This window comes from Saccopteryx leptura, chromosome 5 (assembly GCF_036850995.1).
Source record: "Saccopteryx leptura isolate mSacLep1 chromosome 5, mSacLep1_pri_phased_curated, whole genome shotgun sequence".
Taxonomy (NCBI): domain Eukaryota; kingdom Metazoa; phylum Chordata; class Mammalia; order Chiroptera; family Emballonuridae; genus Saccopteryx; species Saccopteryx leptura.
Genome location: NC_089507.1, coordinates 75,684,837 through 75,706,968, shown reverse-complemented (window position 1 = coordinate 75,706,968; position 22,132 = coordinate 75,684,837). Strand labels below are relative to the sequence as shown.

General features: G+C 37.3%; 1 protein-coding gene across 2 annotated transcripts in view; it reads right to left on the bottom strand.

Moving 5' to 3' along the window:
• Window positions 1-22,132, bottom strand: part of GRID2 (glutamate ionotropic receptor delta type subunit 2) — a 1,621,553-nt gene that overhangs the window by 352,969 nt on the left and 1,246,452 nt on the right. For both annotated transcript variants that reach the window (XM_066385691.1, XM_066385692.1), the window contains one exon: window positions 2,564-2,876. In XM_066385691.1, coding sequence (XP_066241788.1) covers window positions 2,564-2,876 — 313 coding nt within the window. The remainder of the gene's footprint in view (window positions 1-2,563; window positions 2,877-22,132) is intronic.

Below are 22,132 nucleotides of genomic sequence, written 5' to 3'. Positions count from 1 at the left end.
GCTACAACTATGAGTTCCTGTTTCTCATCTCTCTCCCTTTCTGTCTTTCTGTTTCTCTTTCTAAAAGGAAAAAAACATCCATTCTATCCATATCCATCTCCTTTTCCCCATCCTCTCCTTCAACAAGCTCTTTAAATAGTTAATTAATTTTATCTCTGTTTATGTAGTCCAATTAAAAGCCTTATTTGCCACATTAAGATATAGTGAGCTTTCCAATCTCTGTGTTTTCATAACAGTCTGTGCTTATGTTTATCACACACTTTCTATTCATAATTATAATTGTTTGTTTACATGTTGTGTCCCACTAGACTTGTAGCTCAATGGTGACAAAAATGCTTTTGTTCACAATTATATACTCAGTGCCTAGCAAAGTTCTATCTTTTTTTAGTTTGTTTGTTTGTTTTTTGTATTTTTCTGAAGCTGGAAATGGGGAGAGACAGTCAGACTCCCGCATGCGCTCCACCGGGATCCACCCGGCACGCCCCCCAGAGGGGGTGATGCTCTGCCCCTCCAGGGCGTCGCTCTGCCCCAACCAGAGCCACTCTAGTGCCTGGGGCAGAGGCCAAGGAGCCATCCCCAGCACCCGGGCCATCTTTGCTCCAATGGAGCCTTGGCTGCGGGAGGGGAAGAGAGAGAGAGGAAGGGGGGTGGGGGTGGAGAAGCAAATGGGCGCTTCTCCTATGTGCCCTGGCTGGGAATCGAACCCGGGTCCCCCGCACGCCAGGCCGACGCTCTACGGCTGAGCCAACTGGCCAGGGCGCAAAGTTCTATCTTAAATAAACAGTGTGGATTAAATATCTACTGGATTGGTGATTAATGAATTGACTAAAATGTCTGTGGCAAATATAACTTAAGTCAGAGCTTTTGCTGTGAAAAGGCAGAGGGAGAAGCATAGGAACAATGGTTTTCAGGATAGATTAGAAGGAAGAAAGTGGAGATAAAGAGTCAAGACAAAATTTGTGATTAGTTAAATGAGGATAGAAAGACTGAAATTTAATGGAAGATCCAATAGCAAGTGGGAATAAAAAAATAAGATGCTATTGAGAGTTATAAATATTAAGGCAAAGGTATCATATGTCTCCACTGTGACAGATATTTCCCCTCTTTAATATATGTGACAAGTTTGTAAGAAATTATTAATTGCCTACTTTATTATTTTATTTTCCATGATGGCAGTAGTCTCAAGAAATTCAATAAATATTTTTTCTATTCTAAATTTGCAGTCATAGAATTAACTAATTTAAAGAGTAGGGCAGCTTGAATATGGAATACAAAACAAATCCATTCTTTAGAATGTAATAAAATTTTAAATTAAAGCATTGTTAAATATTACAGATTAAAGTAAAAGATAAACCTGACCAGGCGGTGGTGGGATAGAGCATCGGACTGGAATGCAGAGGACCCAGATTCTAAACCCTGAGGTCGCTAGTTGAGTGCGAGCTTATCCAACTTGAGGTCACTGGCTTGAGTGTCAGATCACAGATATGACCCCTGAGACTAGGGGTTGCTGGCTTGAAGCCTATGGTTGCTGGCTTGAGTCCAAGGTCACTGGCTTGAGCAAGGGGTCACTCACTCTGCTGCAGCACCCCCAGTCAAGGCACATATGAGAAAGTAATCAATGAATAACTAAGGAGACTTAGGAGCCGCAACAAAGAATTGATGCTTCTCATTGCTCTCCCTCCCTTCCTTCCTGTCTGTCCATATCTGTCTCTCTCTCTGTCTTTGTCACACACACACACACAACAAAGTAAAAGATAAAATAAAAAATTTATTATTAGAATCTTAAATTAATTGAAGTGTTTTCACCCTGGCTGTTTTCCTCAGCAGTAGAGTGTTGGCCGGCATGTGAAGTCTCAGGTTTGATTCCTTGCCAGGGCACACAGAAGAAGCACCCATCTGCTTCTCCACCCCTCTCCCTCCTGTAGCCATGGCTAGAATGGTTTCAGCAAGTTGACCTCAGGCACTGAGGATGGCTTCATGGCCTCACTTCAGGTGCTGAAATAGCTTGGTTGCTAAGCAACAGAGCAGTTGCCATGATGGGCAGAACACATGCAGGAGTCTGTCTCTCTGCCTCCTTACCTCCTTGACTCTCACTTAAACAAACAAACAAAAAAAAAAGAAGTCTTTTCACTGTCAATGAATATTTTTAACATATGAAATAATTTCTCTGAACAAAAAACAAGTTCCAACATCTCTTACATATGTAAATAAACAGTATGTGTTCTGCTAGTAAGTAGTTTCATTCCAGTAAAACTGTTTCCTAGAATGTCAGAGTTTAGGGAGGATTTGAGTTTCTTGTGAACCTTATCACTGACATTCATTTTTGGCTTTGTTGATGATATTGAATTTGTACCAAAAGATAATGAACTTTTTTTTTGTTGGAAATCTGCCATGTTTCACATCCACTAGAAAAAAGTAGGAAATGTCCTGTTCTAAGCACTGCTGAGAAGACACTTTTGAACACTTACTGGTATCAGATACAGATACATCACATTCTTAACCAAAATCATGGCAATTGAAACATCACATTCCTTTCTCATATAAAAATGGATTTTCCCCTTACCTTGCTGTACAAAAGATCCATACACAAACCACATCGAGTTGTAGAGAGTAGTAGAAGTCATCGATCCCATTTGTAATCGTGGGGGATTAAGCCAATTCAAAAGGTAGACCAGAAGACCGACAAGAAGGACTGTACCAGCAATGCAAGCCCAGAGAGAGAGATCAAATGGTGCAAGACAGGCAAACATATCCACTGTCTTTTCAGCCCTTCGAAGTAGTACTCCCACTGAGTAGTCCATGTAGCGTGTTGTGAAGTCCACCACATTCTCACGATCTGGGGTGATGGTTAAAGCAGAAATTCCTATGTCGGCTCTCTGAGAAATTGAAAAAGAAAAGAACACAATAACAATGTGAAAAACAATTTGATTTGTGGCACATTGGCTTGCCTTGAGGACAAAAAAATATGCCTCAGGCAACATCTTAATTCTTTTTTATATAAACTGAAAAACACTGCAGAGACTTCTTAGAGCAGAATTTTGTGTGAAATTTGCATTTTTTACTGCAGACCTAGCCCCACCAGAGTCAAATTACCTTGTTTATATTATCAGTGAAATAAGCATGTGAAATCAGTAAAGACTATTTTAGACACAGATGACACCTGAAAGAAATTGTCCTTTTTTCTTGGGGTCATTTTATCAAAGTCTTCATTAACCCAGTAGCAAAGGTAAAACCTATTCTAAGGAATACTTCCTGAGAAAATGTTCCTTAGATATTCAATATATCCTTAACATATAAGTTATTAAGCAGTTTATTTTTAAAAAACTCAACATAGCATTTTACACTTTGTTTAGATTTCTTTGTGTCAAAATTTATATTACTGAGCTCCAATGATATTCGTTTGTTAGAGCTTTCACACAGCACTGGGGGATGTCATATACCAGAGGTTTCTAACATGATTTTATTTGTATCAATCTCAGGAATATTTCAATGAACAATTAAAGATTAAGAAGACAAATAATTCTTAGAGTTATCACTCTTTTTCTCAGTGTATCTCCTTAGAGTGAGTGATAGTACTCAAAACTACAACATATGCTATGTTGTTTATTTAAAGTGTAGAGCAGAATTGCTCGAAAACACTAAAAATTGACTTTAAATTTAAATTCTATGACACAAGAAATATTTGAATATACAAAAGATGGCATCTTCTTTGAAACAATGATCTGTAGCTGTGACTAAAGCTGTGTGAAGCTTCTTCCAGACAAATGGAAACAATAGTCTATTTTTTGTTGAACATTTTCATTATTTTTCTTTTTTATTGTTTTATGAAACAATATAGAAACCAATTTTATTGCTTTTGGGGACAAAAATAAATGAAAAATAACATGCCTAGTATAATGCTAAACCAACTTAGATAAATCTAATCTCTGAAGTAATGGTCACAAAAATATACTAGCTAAATTTAATATTTGTGTATGTGCATATATATGTACATATAAAAATACATATTCAATTCCCACAGTTAATAAGTATAGAAGCCATATTAAAGATGTTTTTCTTTCTCCAAAGTTTGTGCTCATAACACTTTACCATATTGCAAGAAATCATACATTTTCCAAATAATCCGTACTGTAGATAGTTAAGATAACTGGTTTAAGTATAATTTTTACCTTAAGAAAATCTGAAATCCTGCTTTTTAAAAATTATACTATATGAACCGATATATAGATGGGATATAAAAATGAGACTCAGAGACATGGACAAGAATATGATGGTAACAGAGGGTGGGGTGGAGGGCTGGGGAGGGGGCGAGGAAGGAGAAGGAGTGGGTAGGGCGAGGGGAGGGGCACAAAGGAAACCAGATAGAAGGTGACAGAAGACAATTTGACTTTGGGTGAGGGGTATACAGCACAATCAAATGTCAAAAGAATCTGGAAATGTTTTCTTGGAACATATGTACCCTGATTTATCAATGTCACTGCATTAAAATTAATAAAAATAAAATAAAAAATAAAAATAAAAATAAAAATTATACTATTTACATTACACAATTATATTAATATAGGTACCACAAGTTTAGAATTAAATGAGAAGTATTAAATTTAATAATTACTATATGAAAATTAACTTTCAAAGAAATAATTATTACTGCTTTTAAACTGATGTATTTATTATTCATAGCTAGATATTAGAAATTGGGTCTTTTCAAATTGAAACTCTCACCGGGATCCTTAGCTCTCCAGTTCTGTCTTTTCTGAGCTTCAGCTTATCTATTTATGAAATCAATGTAACTATGTTTAGTATGAATACTTTATGCTCATTTATTTTAACCTAATGGTTAATAAATAACTATCAAAGAGTCAGTTAGGTTCTTCGAAGGTACATTTACTTATTCAGGACATTAAAATAGTATCAATCAGGCCTGAGCAGGAAGTGGAGCAGTGGATAGAATGTTGGACCGGGGACGTGGGGGGCTCAGGTTCAAAACCCCAATGTCGCTGGCTTGAGCGTGGGTGGGCTTATCTGGTTTTTGAGCCCAAGGGTCACTGGCTTGAGCAAGGGGTCACTCACTCTCTGTAGTCCCCCAGTCAAGGCACATATGAGAAAGCAATCAATGAACAACTAAGATGCTGCAACAAAGAATTGATGCTTCTCAACTCTCTCCGTTCCTGTCTGTCTGTCCCTCTCTCTGTCTTTCTCTGTCTCTGTCACACACACACACACACACACACACACACACACACACACACACACACTAAATAAATAAATAAGTAAATAAATAAATTACTATGGATCAGTAATTTGCTAGTTGATGACACCGGTGACCCAAAGCATTTTATGACTCAACTAAAATCTGAAAACTTCACCTAAGGAGATATTTACTGACAACATGTTGATTGAGTACTTGCAAATGTTTATAAATACTTTGCTGATAAATAATTAATTTTTTTACATGAAAATGATTATGAATTGGAGTTGTTATATATTATACTACTTCCCATAATAGACACTTGTAGTATCACAAAGTGATTTTCTATCATGCGCTCAAGAATAATATTTAGAAAATAATGTTATTTTTTATTCTTTTTGGAAATGGGAACTAACTGTATTGTATGTGCTAAAATAGATATTAGATATAATAATTTTCATATTTTTATGGACAGCTTCCTAAATTCTGGTTCGCTTTCAGCACTTGCCAATTCTGTTTGCAAGGAGGGATTCCCAGTCCTGTGGAGCGCATATCAGAATTATACAGGGTGAGGCAAAATATTGCTGAAAAGTACATGAGCAAAATCAAAGCATTGCAACTTGCCTCTAAAGTCCTGCCCACTTTGGTGATAGCTCCTTAGTTAACACTCTAGGTATATTTTTTAAATTACTTATGAGAATTATTTACTGCATTATCATCCACCCAGCTTTCTCCACATATTTTTATGTGCTTTGTAAAAGGCATTCCTGAACTCAAAATATACGTGTAATCAGATATTCATCTTCTCATGAATAGTTCATGTTATCAGAAAAGAAAATGAACTGTTAATTTTTTTTACCACCTACAACATGTCTGATTAATAATACATTCTGATCAAACTCAGTGCTCTGTCAGAATAAATTTCTTTTTCTAATTTTGAATATGCCAATCTCTACGGCATCTTTTTTTCATGTTTTGTACATATTATTTTTATAGTAACTCATATATCACCTCAGGAAAGTCAGGAAAGGCTTTCATTCCCCATAGGATACCATTCATTTGGACCTAGAAATTCTAACTTATTAAAAGTACCTATCATAAGCTTCAATTCTCTTAAAATTTGTTCCTCTATCATTCTCACCTTAATTTTTTTTTTTTGCACAAAGTAACAGAAATTTAATTAAGAGTTTTGGTGGCTCAGTGGTAGAGCGTCGGCCTGGCGTGCGGAAGTCCAGGGTTTGATTCCCGGCCAGGGCACACAGGAGAAACGCCCATCTGCTTCTCCACCCGTCCCTCTCTCCTTCCTCTCTGTCTCTCTCTTCACCTCCCGCAGCCAAGGCTCCATTGGAGCAAAAGATGGCCCGGGTGCTGGGGATGGCTCTGTGGCCTCTGCCTCAGGCGCTAGTGTGGCTCTGGTCGAGACAGAGCGACGCCGGGATGGGCAGAGCATCGCCCCCTGGTGGGCATGCCGGGTGGATCCCGGTCGGGCGCATGCGGGAGTCTGTCTGACTGCCTCCCCATTTCCAGCTTAAAAAAAAAAAAATATATATATATATATATAAAGAGTTTTGGCAACATTTAACAAACATTATGTCTATGCTTATTGAACTTCTTAAACTGTACATACTCTGTTGCTCTGCACAAGGATAAACTGTTCATAGACTTTTAAAATTCTTGACAGCTTTTTAAAAAAATATTTTATGTTTCTTGGTCTTCAAATAAGTTTTAGTGTAAAAATTCCAGGTTTGCCTGGGGAAAAGTAGGCATTAAAGAAATGCTAGTCGGCCTGGCGTGCAGGAGTCCCGGGTTCGATTCCTGGCCAGGGCATAGGAGAAGCGCCCTTCTGCTTCTCCACCACTCCCCCTCTCCTTCCTCTCTCTCTCTTCCCCTCCCACAGCCAAGGCTCCATTGAGCAAAAGATGGCCCGGGCACTGGGGATGGCTCCTTGGACTCTGCCCCAGGTGCTAGAGTGGCTCTGGTTGCGACAGAGCGACGCCCCAGAGGGGCAGAGCATCGCCCCCTGGTGGGCGTGCTGGGTGGATCCCGGTTGGGCGCATGCGGGATTCTGTTTGCCTCCCGGTTTCCAGCTTCAGAAAAATACAAATAAATAAATAAATAAATAAATAAATAAATAAATAAATAAATAAATAAATAAAAAGAAATGCTAAAGGAGGAAGATGGGATGCAGAAGGGGAGGAAAGGACTGGAGGAAGGAAAGCAGAGAAGGAAGGAAAAATGTATTCAAGTCTTACATCTTCAATTAATGAAACATGACATGACTTTGGGCAAGCAGCCCAAACTTTCATCATTTTAGATTGCTCATGCTAAAACTTATTTTTTTGAGACTTTATTTTATGATTGTTCTATGTTTGCTAATATAGGAATATAAATGTTTCATTTTAAAGACTTGAAGTCTAAATATTTTAAAGGTCAACAGAACTTTCCAAGGAAATTTGTATATAAGTTAGTACTATTCATAGCAGAAATCAAAGTGTAAAGAACTGAGGGTTAGAAAAATGATCAAATTGTCAAATTAATTTCAGATTATTAATTCTCTCAGTTAAGACTTGATATATTTATTTGAGAAAATTACATAGTCATGATTTAATATGTCACTGTATGAGTTAATATTTTAGTTTGAATTACAATTAACATAATAGCAAGTAGAATCAAGTAAATTGTTGTTAAAGTAAGTTTTATTTAGGAATTAAGAACATATTTAATAATTCCAGAGTAACTTAAAAGAAAAAAAACACTTTAAAGAGGATATTCAAGTCCCAATAAGGCGACCACTATTGGAACTCCCTTAATGGTTGCATATGTTTACTTTTACACTTCTGTGTAAGGTATTTGAGAGCTCACTGAAAAGATAATTTGATTATGGTTTAGTACATGATAAGGTAGATAATAATATAATCAAGACAAGTATACTAAGGATAACTTATGACAATTGACACTACTATTTAACATATACTGTGTTTGTTGTTTGCTAGGCACTAAATACTTTCCAATGATTAATTTAATTAAGCTTCACAAATACCCTGTGTAGTAAATACTAATATTATCTCCATTTTATAGATGAGAAAACTAAGACACAGATAGATCAGGCAATTTTGCCTAAGGTCATAAAACTAAAATCTAGGATTCCATCCAGAGAGGCTGCCTCCTGAGTCAATGTGTTATGAACATAACTACTTTTCCCTACAGATAATTAGCCTACTATCTCAATATTGTCCTAGAAAAATCTATATATTATTTTTCCTTACTTGAATCGATTCCTTCATCCTGTCCTCTAACAATTTAGTCCAGGATCAAGTCTTGCTGTTAGTTGTTGTGTCACTTAGTCTCCTTAAATCTGGAATAAGATTGAAACCTCTGTTCTAAAGGATTGGTTGAGTTCACCAGTGAAACATTCTAGGTCTGGTTCTTTTTTATGGGACAATTCCTTCAGAACTCTTTTTGGTGGAAATTGGCCTAGATTCTCTACTCACTTGATTAGATTAGCTGAAAATTTGTCTCTTGCTGCTATTTTCTGAGAACAAGAATATAATTTATTAATGCAATCTATTATTTTTTTCTATTATTCTATTACTTTCTCCTTTTATCATTATTTTCTTATTATTATTTTCTTTTTATCTTCTCTTAAAATTTGTTGTACCTATTATCTTTTGGAGATGAAATTAAATATATTTTATTTATTTATTTATTTATTTATTTATTTATTTATTTATTTTTGTATTTTTCTGAAGTTGGAAACGGGGAGGCAGTCAGACAGACTCCCGCATGCGCCTGACCGGGATCCACCCGGCATGCCCACCAGGGGGCGATACTCCGCCCATCTGGGGCACTGCTCTGTTGCAACCAGAGCTGTTCTAGCGCCTGAGGCAGAGGCTATAGAGACATCCTCAGCGCCCGGGCCAACTTTGCTCCAATGGAGCCTTGGCTGTGGGAGGTGAAGAAAGAGACAGAGAGGAAGAAGAGGGGGAGGGGTGAAGAAGAAGATGGGCGCCTTTCCTGTGTGCCCTGGCCAGGAATCGAACCTGGGACTCCTGCATGCCAGGCCGACGCTCTACCACTGAGCCAACCAGCCAGGGCATAAATATATTTATTTTCAATCTTTTATTTTTATTGATATGTTTTTAATCTGAATAACTCCTTTAATATTTTATAAGTCAGATATGTAGTGTTTTTATTACCACTACTTAAATAAATTCTGTCATTTATGTTAGTGTTTCTTCACTCTCCCAAGGCTTATTAATTTCAGGGAAAAAGCCATTTTTTATTTTTGTGTTTTACTCATTTTATTATGTTTTGATTAGAGAAACTTATTTGTAATATGGCCTCTCAGTGAAACTTAATAATGTTTTCTATGACACTTATTTGTGATTGATTTTTGTCAATGTTCATGTGTGCTTAAGAAGATATATTACCAGTATGTCATGTCTGCCTTATATATCTATATAAATATATTATGTATCTTATTGTATATGTAATGTATTATTGTGTGAATTTTAATATATTTACTATATCTTTGTGGTTTGCCGGTGCTGTTTTTTCTTTTGATATTTAAGAATATTTGTGCTTATAGTGGTTAGCTTTATATTTATACCATTTATAGCATCTTTCATCTCCACATTTTCTACTTAACTTGTTACTCTATGTTTTTTTTCAGTTTTAAATGAAATCTGTGGCTTTCACTTATTCCTCCCACTACAGTTAATAATGATATTTTACTTTTATTTTTCAAACATGTGATTTTTTACTTTGTTTTAGTATCAATTCTATAACTAAATATATTAAATAATTACTATTAATCATTGGACAAGTTTCTCTTCTTAAATCTTGTTTTATTGAAACTCATGCTCTAAGAGTTTCACCAAGAGGGGGTCCAGTGTCCATTTTTTCCTTAGTGTGTTTATGTTTAAAACTGTTTTTCCATAATCATGAAGATCTTCAGTAAATATAAAGTCTTTGGCTTGTATTTTTTTTTGTGTGTGAGATTCTCAAAAGTGTTTCTCCAATGTTGGCTTGTTTTATGTGTTGATTATAAGAAATCTAATGATAATTAAAATTTTTACCATTAAAATTAATTTTATCTTTTTGTCTTGAAGATTTTATCTTTGTCTCTTAAGTCTTATAATCATATTAAGATACAGCTTTTCTTCTTTATTTTTCAGAAAGTTTCTTTAGATTGTAGCTTTAAATATTAACTGTCTCATTATTTTTTTCCTTTCTCAGACTTCAAATATGTGTGTATGCACTTTTTGTATGTTCTTCATTTTGATTCTTTTACTCTGAACTTTTTTACTACTTTATTTAATGTTTATTCTTTTTATCTTTATTTTTTTAATGTAATTTTATCTATTCTCCTATGAGCCACTTATAATTTGTCATTCGATTTTTGTCTTTTATTTTGTTTTTCACTATATATCCTGAGGTGGTTGTACTTCTCTGTCATTTGGCCATTTCAATGGTTAGCTTGTTTAAGAGATTTAATTTCATTTGGTTATATTACAATTTAATTTGCTTTGTGGTTGTCTATGTGAGGAGAACTTTAATCAACATTTAAAATATATTTACTTGCCTGACCAGGTGGTGGTGCAGTGGATAGAGAGCATCGGACTGGGATGCGGAAGGACCCAGGTTCAAGACCCCGAGGTCACCAGCTTAAGTGCGGGCTCATCTGGTTTGAGAAAGGCTCACCAGCTTGAGCCCAAGGTCGCTGGCTCGAGCAAGGGGTTACTCAGTCTGCTGAAGGCCCGCGGTCAAGGCACATATGAGAAAGCAATCAATGAACAACTAAGATGTCATAACGCGCAACAAAAAACTAATGATTGATGCTTCTCATCTCTCCGTTCCTGTCTGTCTGTCCCTATCTGTCCTTCTCTCTGACTCAATCTCTGTGTCTCTGTAAAAAAAAAAAAAACAAAAAACAAACAAATAAAATATATTCACTTATAGTTTTTCTTCTTAGAGTAGTTTTGAATGAAATCTTCCCAATTATTTTTCTATTCCTGAATAATTTATATACAAGTTAAGAGAAAGAGATCAACAGACTTGGTAGTAGGTGCACAGGTGTATGAATGAGTCTAGAAGGCATTATAGGTAATTATAAGAATTTTAATAATTCTCACACGGAAAATGGTGGGAAACTATCAGAGAGTTTTAAGGAAAGTATGGTGTGATCTGACTTATATTATTCAACAATCACTTGGACTACTCTGTAGAAAATAGATTATAAAGGGAAAGAGTAGTAGCATGTTGAATACTTAAGAGGCTATGGAAGCTGTCTGAAACCAAGTAAACTGTGACTTGCACTAGTGGGTAATGGTGGAGTGGTGAGAGGTGATCATATATAGGATATATTCCAGCTTTATAGCCAGATGTATTGTTGATACTGAAGGTAGGAAGTATAACAGAGAAAAGATAACTTAAAGGTGTTGAACTGAGTAACACGAAGATTGGAGTTTCATAAACTGTGACAGGGAAGGCTGTTGGTACAGCAGGTTGTGAAATCAGAATTCAATTTTGAAAATTATGTTTAAGGTACCCACTAGACATCTAAGAGGAAATGCTGAGTAGTAGTAAGAAATATGTTTGCAGTTCGCATCAGAGGTCTGAGCTGAAGAAGCTAATTTGAGACGTGGTCTGTTTACAGATAATAATTAAATACTTGAGACTGGAAGAAAGAGTTGGGTGTAAATTTTCCCTCTTTCTCTCTCTCTCCATCTCCTTTTCTCCTTTTCTCTCTCCATCCTTCTTCCTCTGTCTCTGTTTCTGTCTCTCCCTCCTCACCTCTCATCTCACTATCTCGCTCTTAGAGAACAAGAACTCTGTGTTCTACATTTTCTGTATTCCCCACAATGCTAGCTACACATCAGGCCCCCCAAAATTCTTATTGAATGCCAAGTAGGAAGCAAGCTCAAGTTATTTAAAAATTGAAGTAGTTCAGGCATTATCCTGCAGCATTAAAAGGGATTTGAAAATAACACCATTTCTGCAATTCCCAAGAGGGAATGATACCATTTTCAAAGAAAAGGACCATCAGAAAGAGATTTTTAGTCATTAGAGACTGTTTCAACTTTCTGAGAAGTCCTCTTAAGGCTGCTTGTGCACAGAGCATATAAAAGCAATCTCTGCCGGAAATACCCAAACTGCAAATCCACATTTCAATAAAATGCAAACCAAGGATAATGACTAGAATTGAGTGTATTCTTATTTTTATTACAGTAAAATTTTTAATCGTTTTAGAATTCACTTAAGATTGCTATTATAGATGTTTTTATAGCTCTGCGGGGGAAGGGGAGGGTATATGATCCCTCTAAATGAGAGAGACTGGCTTCCAGAAACAGTTTGTCTCGATGAGAAGTGAATCTATCCTGGCTGTGCTCCTAGTGATTCTGAGTATTAGGTGAAATATAACTTGAGTAAGAGACACATTCTGTTGAACTTGATCTGGAGATTCTTCAGTCGCCACCCCCATTCCTCAGCCCTTAATACTGTTGAGTCTTTTTAGGTCATCAATTGTTTGTTTTTTAATCAGGGAAATCTTTACTTCTTATAAAGCTTGTCACTGTTACATAATTGAGTTACAAAGAAAAAGTCAGAATCATTAAGACTTAAAACAATTGAAATCAGAAGTATCCAAATAGCAGGGAGGAGCAAACCCATGGTTATCTTTCAAGATATGGCTCTACCGTATTTCTAAATATTCATTCTGATATTAGTATGTGTATTTAAATCCAATTCCTTCTATGGGGTTGGTACAGTCAAAGCTACATGTTAGCAAATATTTAAGATTCCAAATATGGTTTTGAGGTTGTATTAAAGAACATTGCTATTTCTTTTTAAGATTAAAGTTAACCTTTGTATTGAGCAGGTAAGGTACTCAATATTGTGGAAGTACAGGGAAAGAGGGCTGCATTCTTTATGGTATCAACTACCTTTCTAGACCATGATACATTTTTAATATCCTCTTTCACAGCATATTCTGTTTACAATTTCCAGAACAACATAGACTACTATTTTATGAAATGAGCATCTTAAATAAAAATAGCCAAATCAATCTAAACACAATGCCCTAAGATTATATCATTACATAAAGAATGTCATGGTTCAAATGCTCTTTAAAAGTTACTAAGAATATTCTCGCCCAAATCTGCACTCCCTTTTACACCTGAAAGATCTCTTTCTCATTAATTTTACCCCCAAACCATAGCAGAGATAGATGAAAATCTAGATAATAGATGGCATTTCAATAGCCAACAGTGGATTTCAGGATTTATATATCCTCAAGTTATGAGATTTTTCTCATCATAGAACCAGTTTTTATATCACCTTGGCTTTGACTGATGCAATAGTCTGTTAATTTATATCCTATAACCCACCACATCTTTTTAAATTTTACTGATTTTTTTCTTTGTCTTTTTTTTTATAAGTTCCTTTTAAACCTAAGAGCAATTTCTGGACAGCATCATTCCCATTGACAGATACTCTCTGTTCTTTAGCTTTGATTCAAGGCTTATTATTCTCTACTTATCTGTGCTTGCCATCTGTTAAAACAAGTGCTTAATGATTCAAGTTCTTTATCTGATTGAATTGCTCCTTACTGTTTGCAATGTCTGCCAATTAAATATCACCTGCAAATTTAGAAAATTGCTCCTACAACCATTCACTAAGTAATTTGCATCTATATAATTTATTTTCTTTCACAGATCTCCTTCTCCTTCATCAGTGTTAAAATCTTTCTTTGTCAAAAACAAATATTTTTGGTCATTTTTCCTTTCACTTTAACTTACACACACAGCTGGGTGGTCTCCCACATCTGCATCCTAAAATTATCCTGCATTTATATCAAGTGGATTATTTTCGAACATGCACCATTCAGACATATAAACATACATTTTTATGACCACATGCAGTTTTTGAATTCTTGCCTAACTGTAGCTGACATACTGTGGGAAACTCAATCAGTCCTTTATTGTTTGTTTAGTCTACTTTAAGAATTAAAATCTTAGTCACTGTCCAATATAAAGAGTCTATAATGGCCTCCTTCTCTTTGCACACTTTTTATCCTGACTCCCTTCACAAAGCTACCTTTCCATTTAACAAGTCTTGTGAGCATTGGTCACGAGGCAGGTGTATGTGGGGGTGGAGTTCTTTGGTGAGTGTAGTTTTATTGGTAGATACAGATATTTTCAAGGCTGGTTTGCAAAAAATGAAAATAATATGACCAAATTATGTAAGGAACTTTTTTTTTGCAATCATGGGGCATATTTGATAGCCTTTAGGCACCTCCCTGAGGACTTTCTTTATAATATAAGCATTGCTCTTCATACTCTGTCTTCCCTCAATCTCAGTGGGTGGCTTGCTCAAGAGGCAACATCTGGCCTTTCTCCTAGCTACTCTGCCCCTTCTAGACCAAGGGGATTATTCTAAACTTGACTTCTTAGGAAACGAAGATGAGTATAAGGATAAATGTTATGCATCCCAAAACTTGTTTGTGGCAAAGACAGGCTCGACCCCATTGGCCTTTCTTTATGCCTGATACCTCCCCTACTGCCCCTAGCATACCCTGTTTTAGTGCAGATGGTCCTCAAAACCCTTCTTCCAAAGTGAGCTCTCTCCTTACCCTCACCTTTTTTTTTTTTTGTCTCTCCTAGTAGCAAAAGCAAGAATGCCAGCCCTCCTAATTCAGGCTCAAGTTAAATAGTTTAGGGCAGTGGTTCTCAAACTTTTTGAGGTCGCGGCATATTTAAAATCCTACAAATAATTGTAGGCACACTATATACAAATTTCTAAAAAATATGTTATAATAATTAAGTCCAATATTAAAGAAAAAATATATAAAGTCCAAGAGTGTCTTTATGGTAATTAAATGAAATAAATTAGACAAAATTAAATTTATTCTAACATTAAAAAACATTTTTATGTTACATTTTTTGTTATACTTTTAAGAATTCATAAAAAAGAGGGGTTAAAAATTTTAAAAATGACAAGAAAAGTTACCTTTTTATATATATAGATACATTCGTAGTAAGATTTAGTAAATTTGGCAGGTCCCCACATGAATGTGTTAAATTTTTTCATTCTTGTGTTTATGAGAAACATGAGCATGATGTGTCCTAGTGATTTCTTCAATATTTGGGCATATATTTGAAAGGCAAACTCTCATTTCCTCATCAATACATTGAAGAAATCCTCTCTTTTTACTCTTAATTGTATTGAGTGCAGAAAAACCCCACCATACATATCATCTTAACTTTATACCAAAGAAAGGATAGAAGAAACTTGCCTCCAGTCTTTCCCGGGAACATGGTGGGTAGTGTAAACAATCCAGCACCACAGTTTAACAGCCTTTTGCAACCTACTCAGGCAAGTGAGGTGGGGGTTTGGGCAGACTTTCAGCTTACGGCCAATTCCCCACACCTCTGTCCCCCAAAAATCTAAACTCCAAAAACCCTATTGGTTTTTTGGTCCCCAACAGGCACATATTTCTCTGGAATACCATAGGGCACACCTGGAAATCTTCTAGAGCGCACCAGTGTGCTCTGGTGCACACTTTGAGAACCACTGGTGTAGGGCCTTAAATAATCATTTTTTGCATTATATTCATGTTCAGTCAACATTCCCAGTTTAGTTTTTAAAATGGAGGTGAGAGAAATATCTGTATTTTCTAAATTTTTTTTTTTTTTTTAGCTGTAGACAGCATTCACATGGGTTCCATACACACATTTAACAATTGTCTCGTGACAATTTCCTTAGGATGTTCTTCTTCTTCTTCAGGTACCACAAAAATCAAAATATCTACAGCCAAACTTTACATCTCTGTTGCCCTTTTCCAATCTGCTCTCTTTCTGTATTTCCTGTTTCTGTTAATGACTGTCTATCTGCTCACTTTGATAGGGGAGCCTAAAAGTTAGAAATCTAGCTTCAGTAATAGCAACTTTTAGTTGTCATGAATAGGAAATATGTAAGGGTTAGGAAATACAGTGTGTCCGTAAAGTCATGTTGCACTTTTGACAGGTCACAGGAAAGCAAGAAAAGATGATAGAAATGTGAAATCTGCACCAAATAAAAGGAAAACCCTCCCAGTTTCTGTAGGATGATGTGGCAGCGTGTGCACATGCACAGATGATGTAACACCGTGTATACAGTGGAGCAGCCCACGGCCATGCCAGTCAAGATGTGGATGGTACAGAGAAAAGTTCAGTGTGTTCTGTGGCTTGCTAAATTCGAATCTGTGACCAAAGTGCAACGTGAATATCGGCGCGTTTATAACGAAGCATCACAACATAGGACTAACATTACTCGGTGGGATAAGCAGTTGAAGGAAACCAGCAGTTTGGTGGAGAAACCCCGTTCTAGTAGGCCATCAGTTAGTGATGAGTCTGTAGAGGCTATACGGGATAGCTACCTAAGGAGCCCTAAAAAAATTTGTGTGTGAGCCCACATCAAATTGCACCGAATAGGTATGAAACTGGGAGAGTTTTCCTTTTATTTGGTGCAAATTTCACATTCCTATCATCTTTTGTTGCTTTCCTGTGACCGGTCAAAAGAGTACCATGACTTTACGGACACACTGTAGTTAATCAGCTTGCTATCTCTCCTATTGGCATCTGGCCTTTACTTTGAAATGTAGTGAAAAGTTTGCCTTTGCAGCAATGTTGTAGAGGTATCTGAAAATTAAGGATGTTTAAATCACAATAGTTGTTTGTAAAAGCCTAGCCACAGGATTTACTGTGAAAAGTCAAGACCTATAAATTAATTAGAAACTTAGTTCACCAATCTTAAATCTTTATTTTGTATCTTAAGAAAACAGGGAGACTTTTTCACAGACAATTCAGAGGCACCAGGTCCCAGCTGTTCCTGGGAGACACCTGCCCCCACTGCCTTGAAGATTTATTAAGGACACCAGATAGAACCATGTTGATTGGACCTGTGCTACATGAGAAGAACTTGCAGAGGAGACATCTCCTGCATATCATTAGTATGTGACCAACTGCATGGACTTTTCCTTTTCATTCTTTTGTCCCTTATACCATTACTAACAGCCCCTGAACCCTATAAAAACCAACAGGACCAAGAGAGTGTTAAGGCAGTTCTTTCTATAGGAGTCACCTTATAAAATTGCTGAAAATTGAAATAGAAGACACACCTTGTACCTACTTGATCCTTGTCTCTCTTTATTGACATTAAGGGTGGCAGGTAACCCTGAATCTGGCTTTGTGCTCAGGTTACAACTTCCTTCTGATACATTTCTCTCCAAGGCTCCAGAGCCCCTTTCTCTTCTCTTCCAAGTTATCAAGTTCTAGTCATTATATATTAAAATGGTGTTTTCTCAAAATCATTCTTATTAACCTCCTACTGCTATTGTTTTGGATTAGATACTCCTTTATTTCTGTCTAGATTGTTGAAAAAGCCATTTGTCTTTTCCCTTCTTTACACCCATCTGTCCCGGTCTTACCCCAGCTATCTTTCTTAAACATAAATTAAATCCCATTTTTTCTTATGTAGAAACCTTTAAATCTTTATAATTTTTACCGCTTAAATGATAAAGTCCAAACTTTGTAGTCTGGCAAACATGCTTTTATAATCATCCCTATTGTTGCCTCTCATACTCCTCCTCATCTTCAAGACTTAGCTCAGATTTCTCCCCTTATGTGAAATCTTTTCAACTCCACAGGCAGAGGCTGCCATTCCACTCCTGGGTTGCCATGGCACCCTGTATGCATTACCCTATGACATTTATAGCACTGTGCTTTAATTATTTATTTACACATTTGTCTTCCCTGTACACTATGAATTCTTTGAAAGCAAGAACAATGTCTTCCCCTCTTTTGAATTTATGATTCTAGGCACATTGCCCAGAATGTTGCATGCATTCAAAAAATGTGTGGGGATAAATGCATGACTACAGGGCATTCTGCTGGCTTACAAAGTAAACACAGCTTCAGCCTTCTGGTTTCCAAAAGAGGAATAAGCACAGAAAGGGCTCTGTAATAACCCTACACCTATACCAGTACCTGTACCTGTACCTATTCCTATACCTAGATCTCTCTAGCTCATGTTTCAAATGACTAGTTTAAAAAGAAGTGAAATCATTGTTTTCAGAAGCCATTACCAGGAGATGGGGGATGATTTAATAGCTTTATGGAACAAAGCGGGAGTTTAGCTGCGGATGAAAACTCACGAAGATGAAATGCGTAAGGACAGCCAAGGCAGATTGAAGCTGAATGTGATCTATATGAAGTGTGATAAACTGTAAGTGGGAAGTGAGACTTAGACTGTAGAAAATAATGCATGCCTTTCTAAGGTGTTTTAATTTTTCTTAGAGGCGAGAGAAGAGATAGGCTTTAAAGAATTGAGATATTTTGAGTTTGAGATACAAATATTTTTAGTCTGTCCTCAAATCCTTTTCTATATATTCTTGTTTGTCTTCTCATACCTATCCCAACTCCATTTAAAACTTCTTCAAATGGGCAGGTCTTAAAAACCTGTGCTGAACTGTTTGAGTAGTATTTTTCTCACTGTTATGTGACTTGGTTTATGAAAATGCTTTTCAAATCAAACTTACACCGGAACTCTGTCTCCCCTACATAAACTCTTACGGGACTTAAGCACTTGGACTCTGAATCCAAACTGCCTGGGTTTGAAGCATGAATTCTCCACAACTTGGCTAAGTGACCATGGGCAATTTCCATCATCTCTAACTCTCTTTCACCACCTGCAATATTGGGGTAAGAGTAGTAGCTACATCCCAGGGATATTGTGGATACTGAGAGGTAATAAATGCACAGTATATAAAGATTTATTAGCAATATTAAGTTCTATATAATTGCTAATAATTATTATTTGGTCAATTTCAAACTATGTTGTTGTTTTTTAATTTCCTGAGGTACTTGTGTTCATTGCCAGTGTTGTCAAGTATACTGCTGGCTAAAATATGAGCCTTTAATTCTAGTGATGTTCTATTTTTATTATAAAACACAGAATATAAAATAGTTCCAAGCTGTATAACACAGACCTGTAGCTCTTTCCTTATAAAATCACTAGCCATTCATATTTCATAGACATACCTTAACTTTATTAATTGCCCTATTCTACTACAATACATTTCCTTTTAGATTTAGATTGTCCATCAGTTTCCTCTTCTGAAACTTTAAGTTCCTGTCTTTTATAGCATTACCTACTGGTGTCTCATATTTTGTTATGGATTTTATGACCTCTTCATGTAGCAGGGAAGCAGTGAGGCAGTGAGGCAGCAGTGCTAACAATCCATTGCACTTCTGCAAACATTTCCAGCCTATGTTTGTAATTTAATTATTACAGTTTTTTATTTGCTAATGATTAAAATTTTTGTGGGCCTTGGCCAGGTAGCTCAGTGGGTAAAACATCTTCCTGGTGCTCCGAGGTCACACGTTCTATCCCTAGTCAGGGTACTTACGAGAGGCAATCAATGAGTGCACAAATTAACGGAACAACCAAGTTCAATGAATTGATGCTTCTCTCTTCTGTCTCCTTTTTCCTTTCTCTCCTTCAAATCAACAGAAAAATTAAACAAAAATTTGTGTACCTGTAACCATTTTAAGTGCCCATGTAATGTATAGCATTATTTTTAAGCCTCTGAAAGATACCTTTTGTTTTGCCTGTCTGGTATCCATTTTCCCCATCTTCTGATAACAACATTCTAACTTTCTTGAGGGAATCGGCACTCCCCATGCTTACTGAAAGTTTTTACACTGAGCTACTCTTACCCTCAGTGCTCAAGGTGGGCATATAGTGCAGGCTTGGTGCTGAAGACATGCCCCTCCTGCCTATCCCAGAACTGAAACTAAATAAAACTGAGGCTCTTTGTGGGAACTGTTGATAAAGAAGAATCAATGTTGTTATTGGGATAGGTAAGAGGATGAAATCTAAGTCTGGCCTTGATGAAAGTCACTTTGCTACACAAAAGGAAAGCCTGCCTGGGAATTGAAACAACCCCATGAAAAGCAGAGCTGAGATGAAGAGAGCAGATCTGGAGCAGATACAAGGCCTGAGAAAATGAGCCTGGATCTCATCCTTGGAGAGCTGTGAGCCATCATATTATCTTTGCACTTCAAGTGGACTCTCACTTGCAACCAAAGACATCTAATTAATTTAGGTTGGAATGTATGGGAAGATTGTTTTTTAGATAAAGAATACTTGAGCCTGTTTATAAGCAGTGAGGAAAAAACAAATATATGAAAGATGGAGATATAAGAGAAATAGAAGTAAAGGAAGATAGAGAGGGCAATTTAAATTTTATTCTATGCTAATGAGCCCCAGTTGTATCTCTCCACCCAGGTTCCTTACCTGAACTCTACTTCATTTTCTTTTCCGAGAGCTCTAAGGAGGTAGCTCCACAGTACTTAAGAAAATGGGCTCTCATGTGAAACAGCTTAAGGTCCTATTCTACTTCTTCCACTTATTAGCTCTGTGACCTTAGGCAAGTTACTGAAACTTCTGTGCCTGAGTTTTCTTAGCTATGTAATGGGGATATAATTACGTCTCTTTACAAGGATTTAAGGAGCCAATACTCACAAAAGCTTCAGAATAGCACTCAGCTCTTTTAAAATGTTAACTACTATTATTATTCATTTTAAAGACATTGATTTTGATTTTACACTTTCCACTCTCCACCCAACTATTCCTTTCTTAGTTCTCCTTATGCAAGTGTTCCCACTCTCAATTTAATTGTAGTGAAGTGGGAGTGACTGAATATAGTAAAATGTATGGATTAAAAAGCTGAAATTATAGGAGTAAATGCCCAAAACTCAGCCACTCAATGAAGATAGAAACTTTTTTTTTTTTTTTTAATTTTTTCTTCTTAAGCTGGAAACGGGGAGAGACAGTCAGACAGACTCCCGCATGCGCCCGACCGGGATCCACCCGGCACGCCCACCAGGGGTGACGCTCTGCCCACCAGGGGGCGATGCTCTGCCCCTCCGGGGCGTTGCTCTGCCCCTCCGGGGCGTTGCTCTGCGGCGACCAGAGCCACTCTAGCGCCTGGGGCAGAGGCCAAGGAGCCATCCCCAGCGCCCGGGCCATCTTTGCTCCAATGGAGCCTTGGCTGCGGGAGGGGAAGAGAGAGACAGAGAGGAAGGAGGGGAGGGGGTGGAGAAGCAAATGGGCGCTTCTCCTATGTGCCCTGGCCGGGAATCGAACCCGGGTCCCCCGCACGCCAGGCCGACGCTCTACCGCTGAGCCAACTGGCCAGGGCCGAAACTTCTTTTAAATAAGGCTAACTGTTGGGCAAACAAGTGTGTTACAAGTGTGTTAAGTTTGCTTGCTTGCACTTTGCCTAATTGGCGCATGAGCACGGGGCAGTGCCATGTGTGTCTAGTATATGTAAGGCTGCAGGTTCTTGCCCTCAGGAAAAAAGACTGCAAACTGTGAATTGCCTGCCTGCTTGGGAGAGGCCATGGTTTGCTATTATTTGCCAGATAAGGGGTTTTACCCCCTGGCCTGTTTTTTTGGCTTGAGAGTCTGGAGGAGAAGGAGAAACAATTTTGTCCTGCCTGCTTGCTAGACCACCACTGTGAGACTCTAATAAATAGGATGGCCCATTATCCTCCAGCTCCACAGTTCCTTTACCATCTGCCTGAATCCAATGGGAACTTGCATGGCCATGGCCACTGGCCTTACATCTGGCATACTTGGCAGGATTCGGATAAGATCAGTATGGAGCCACCACCACCCTTGAAGGGTAGGGTAAGAGGAGTGGTTGTTGCTCTCCAGCGTATGGTTCCCCAAGGCTCTCCTTTTAGGAACTGCTGGCTGGCTCTTTTTTATAGCCCTGCAAGTGTAAACTGAGAACTCTGTCCGAGAGGCTGCTTGAGGCTGAGAGTTCCAGGGTGAGCTGAAGACCAAGTGGCAATGACGGTATGAGCTGGAATGGTCACTGGAGAAAGATCTGCAGAT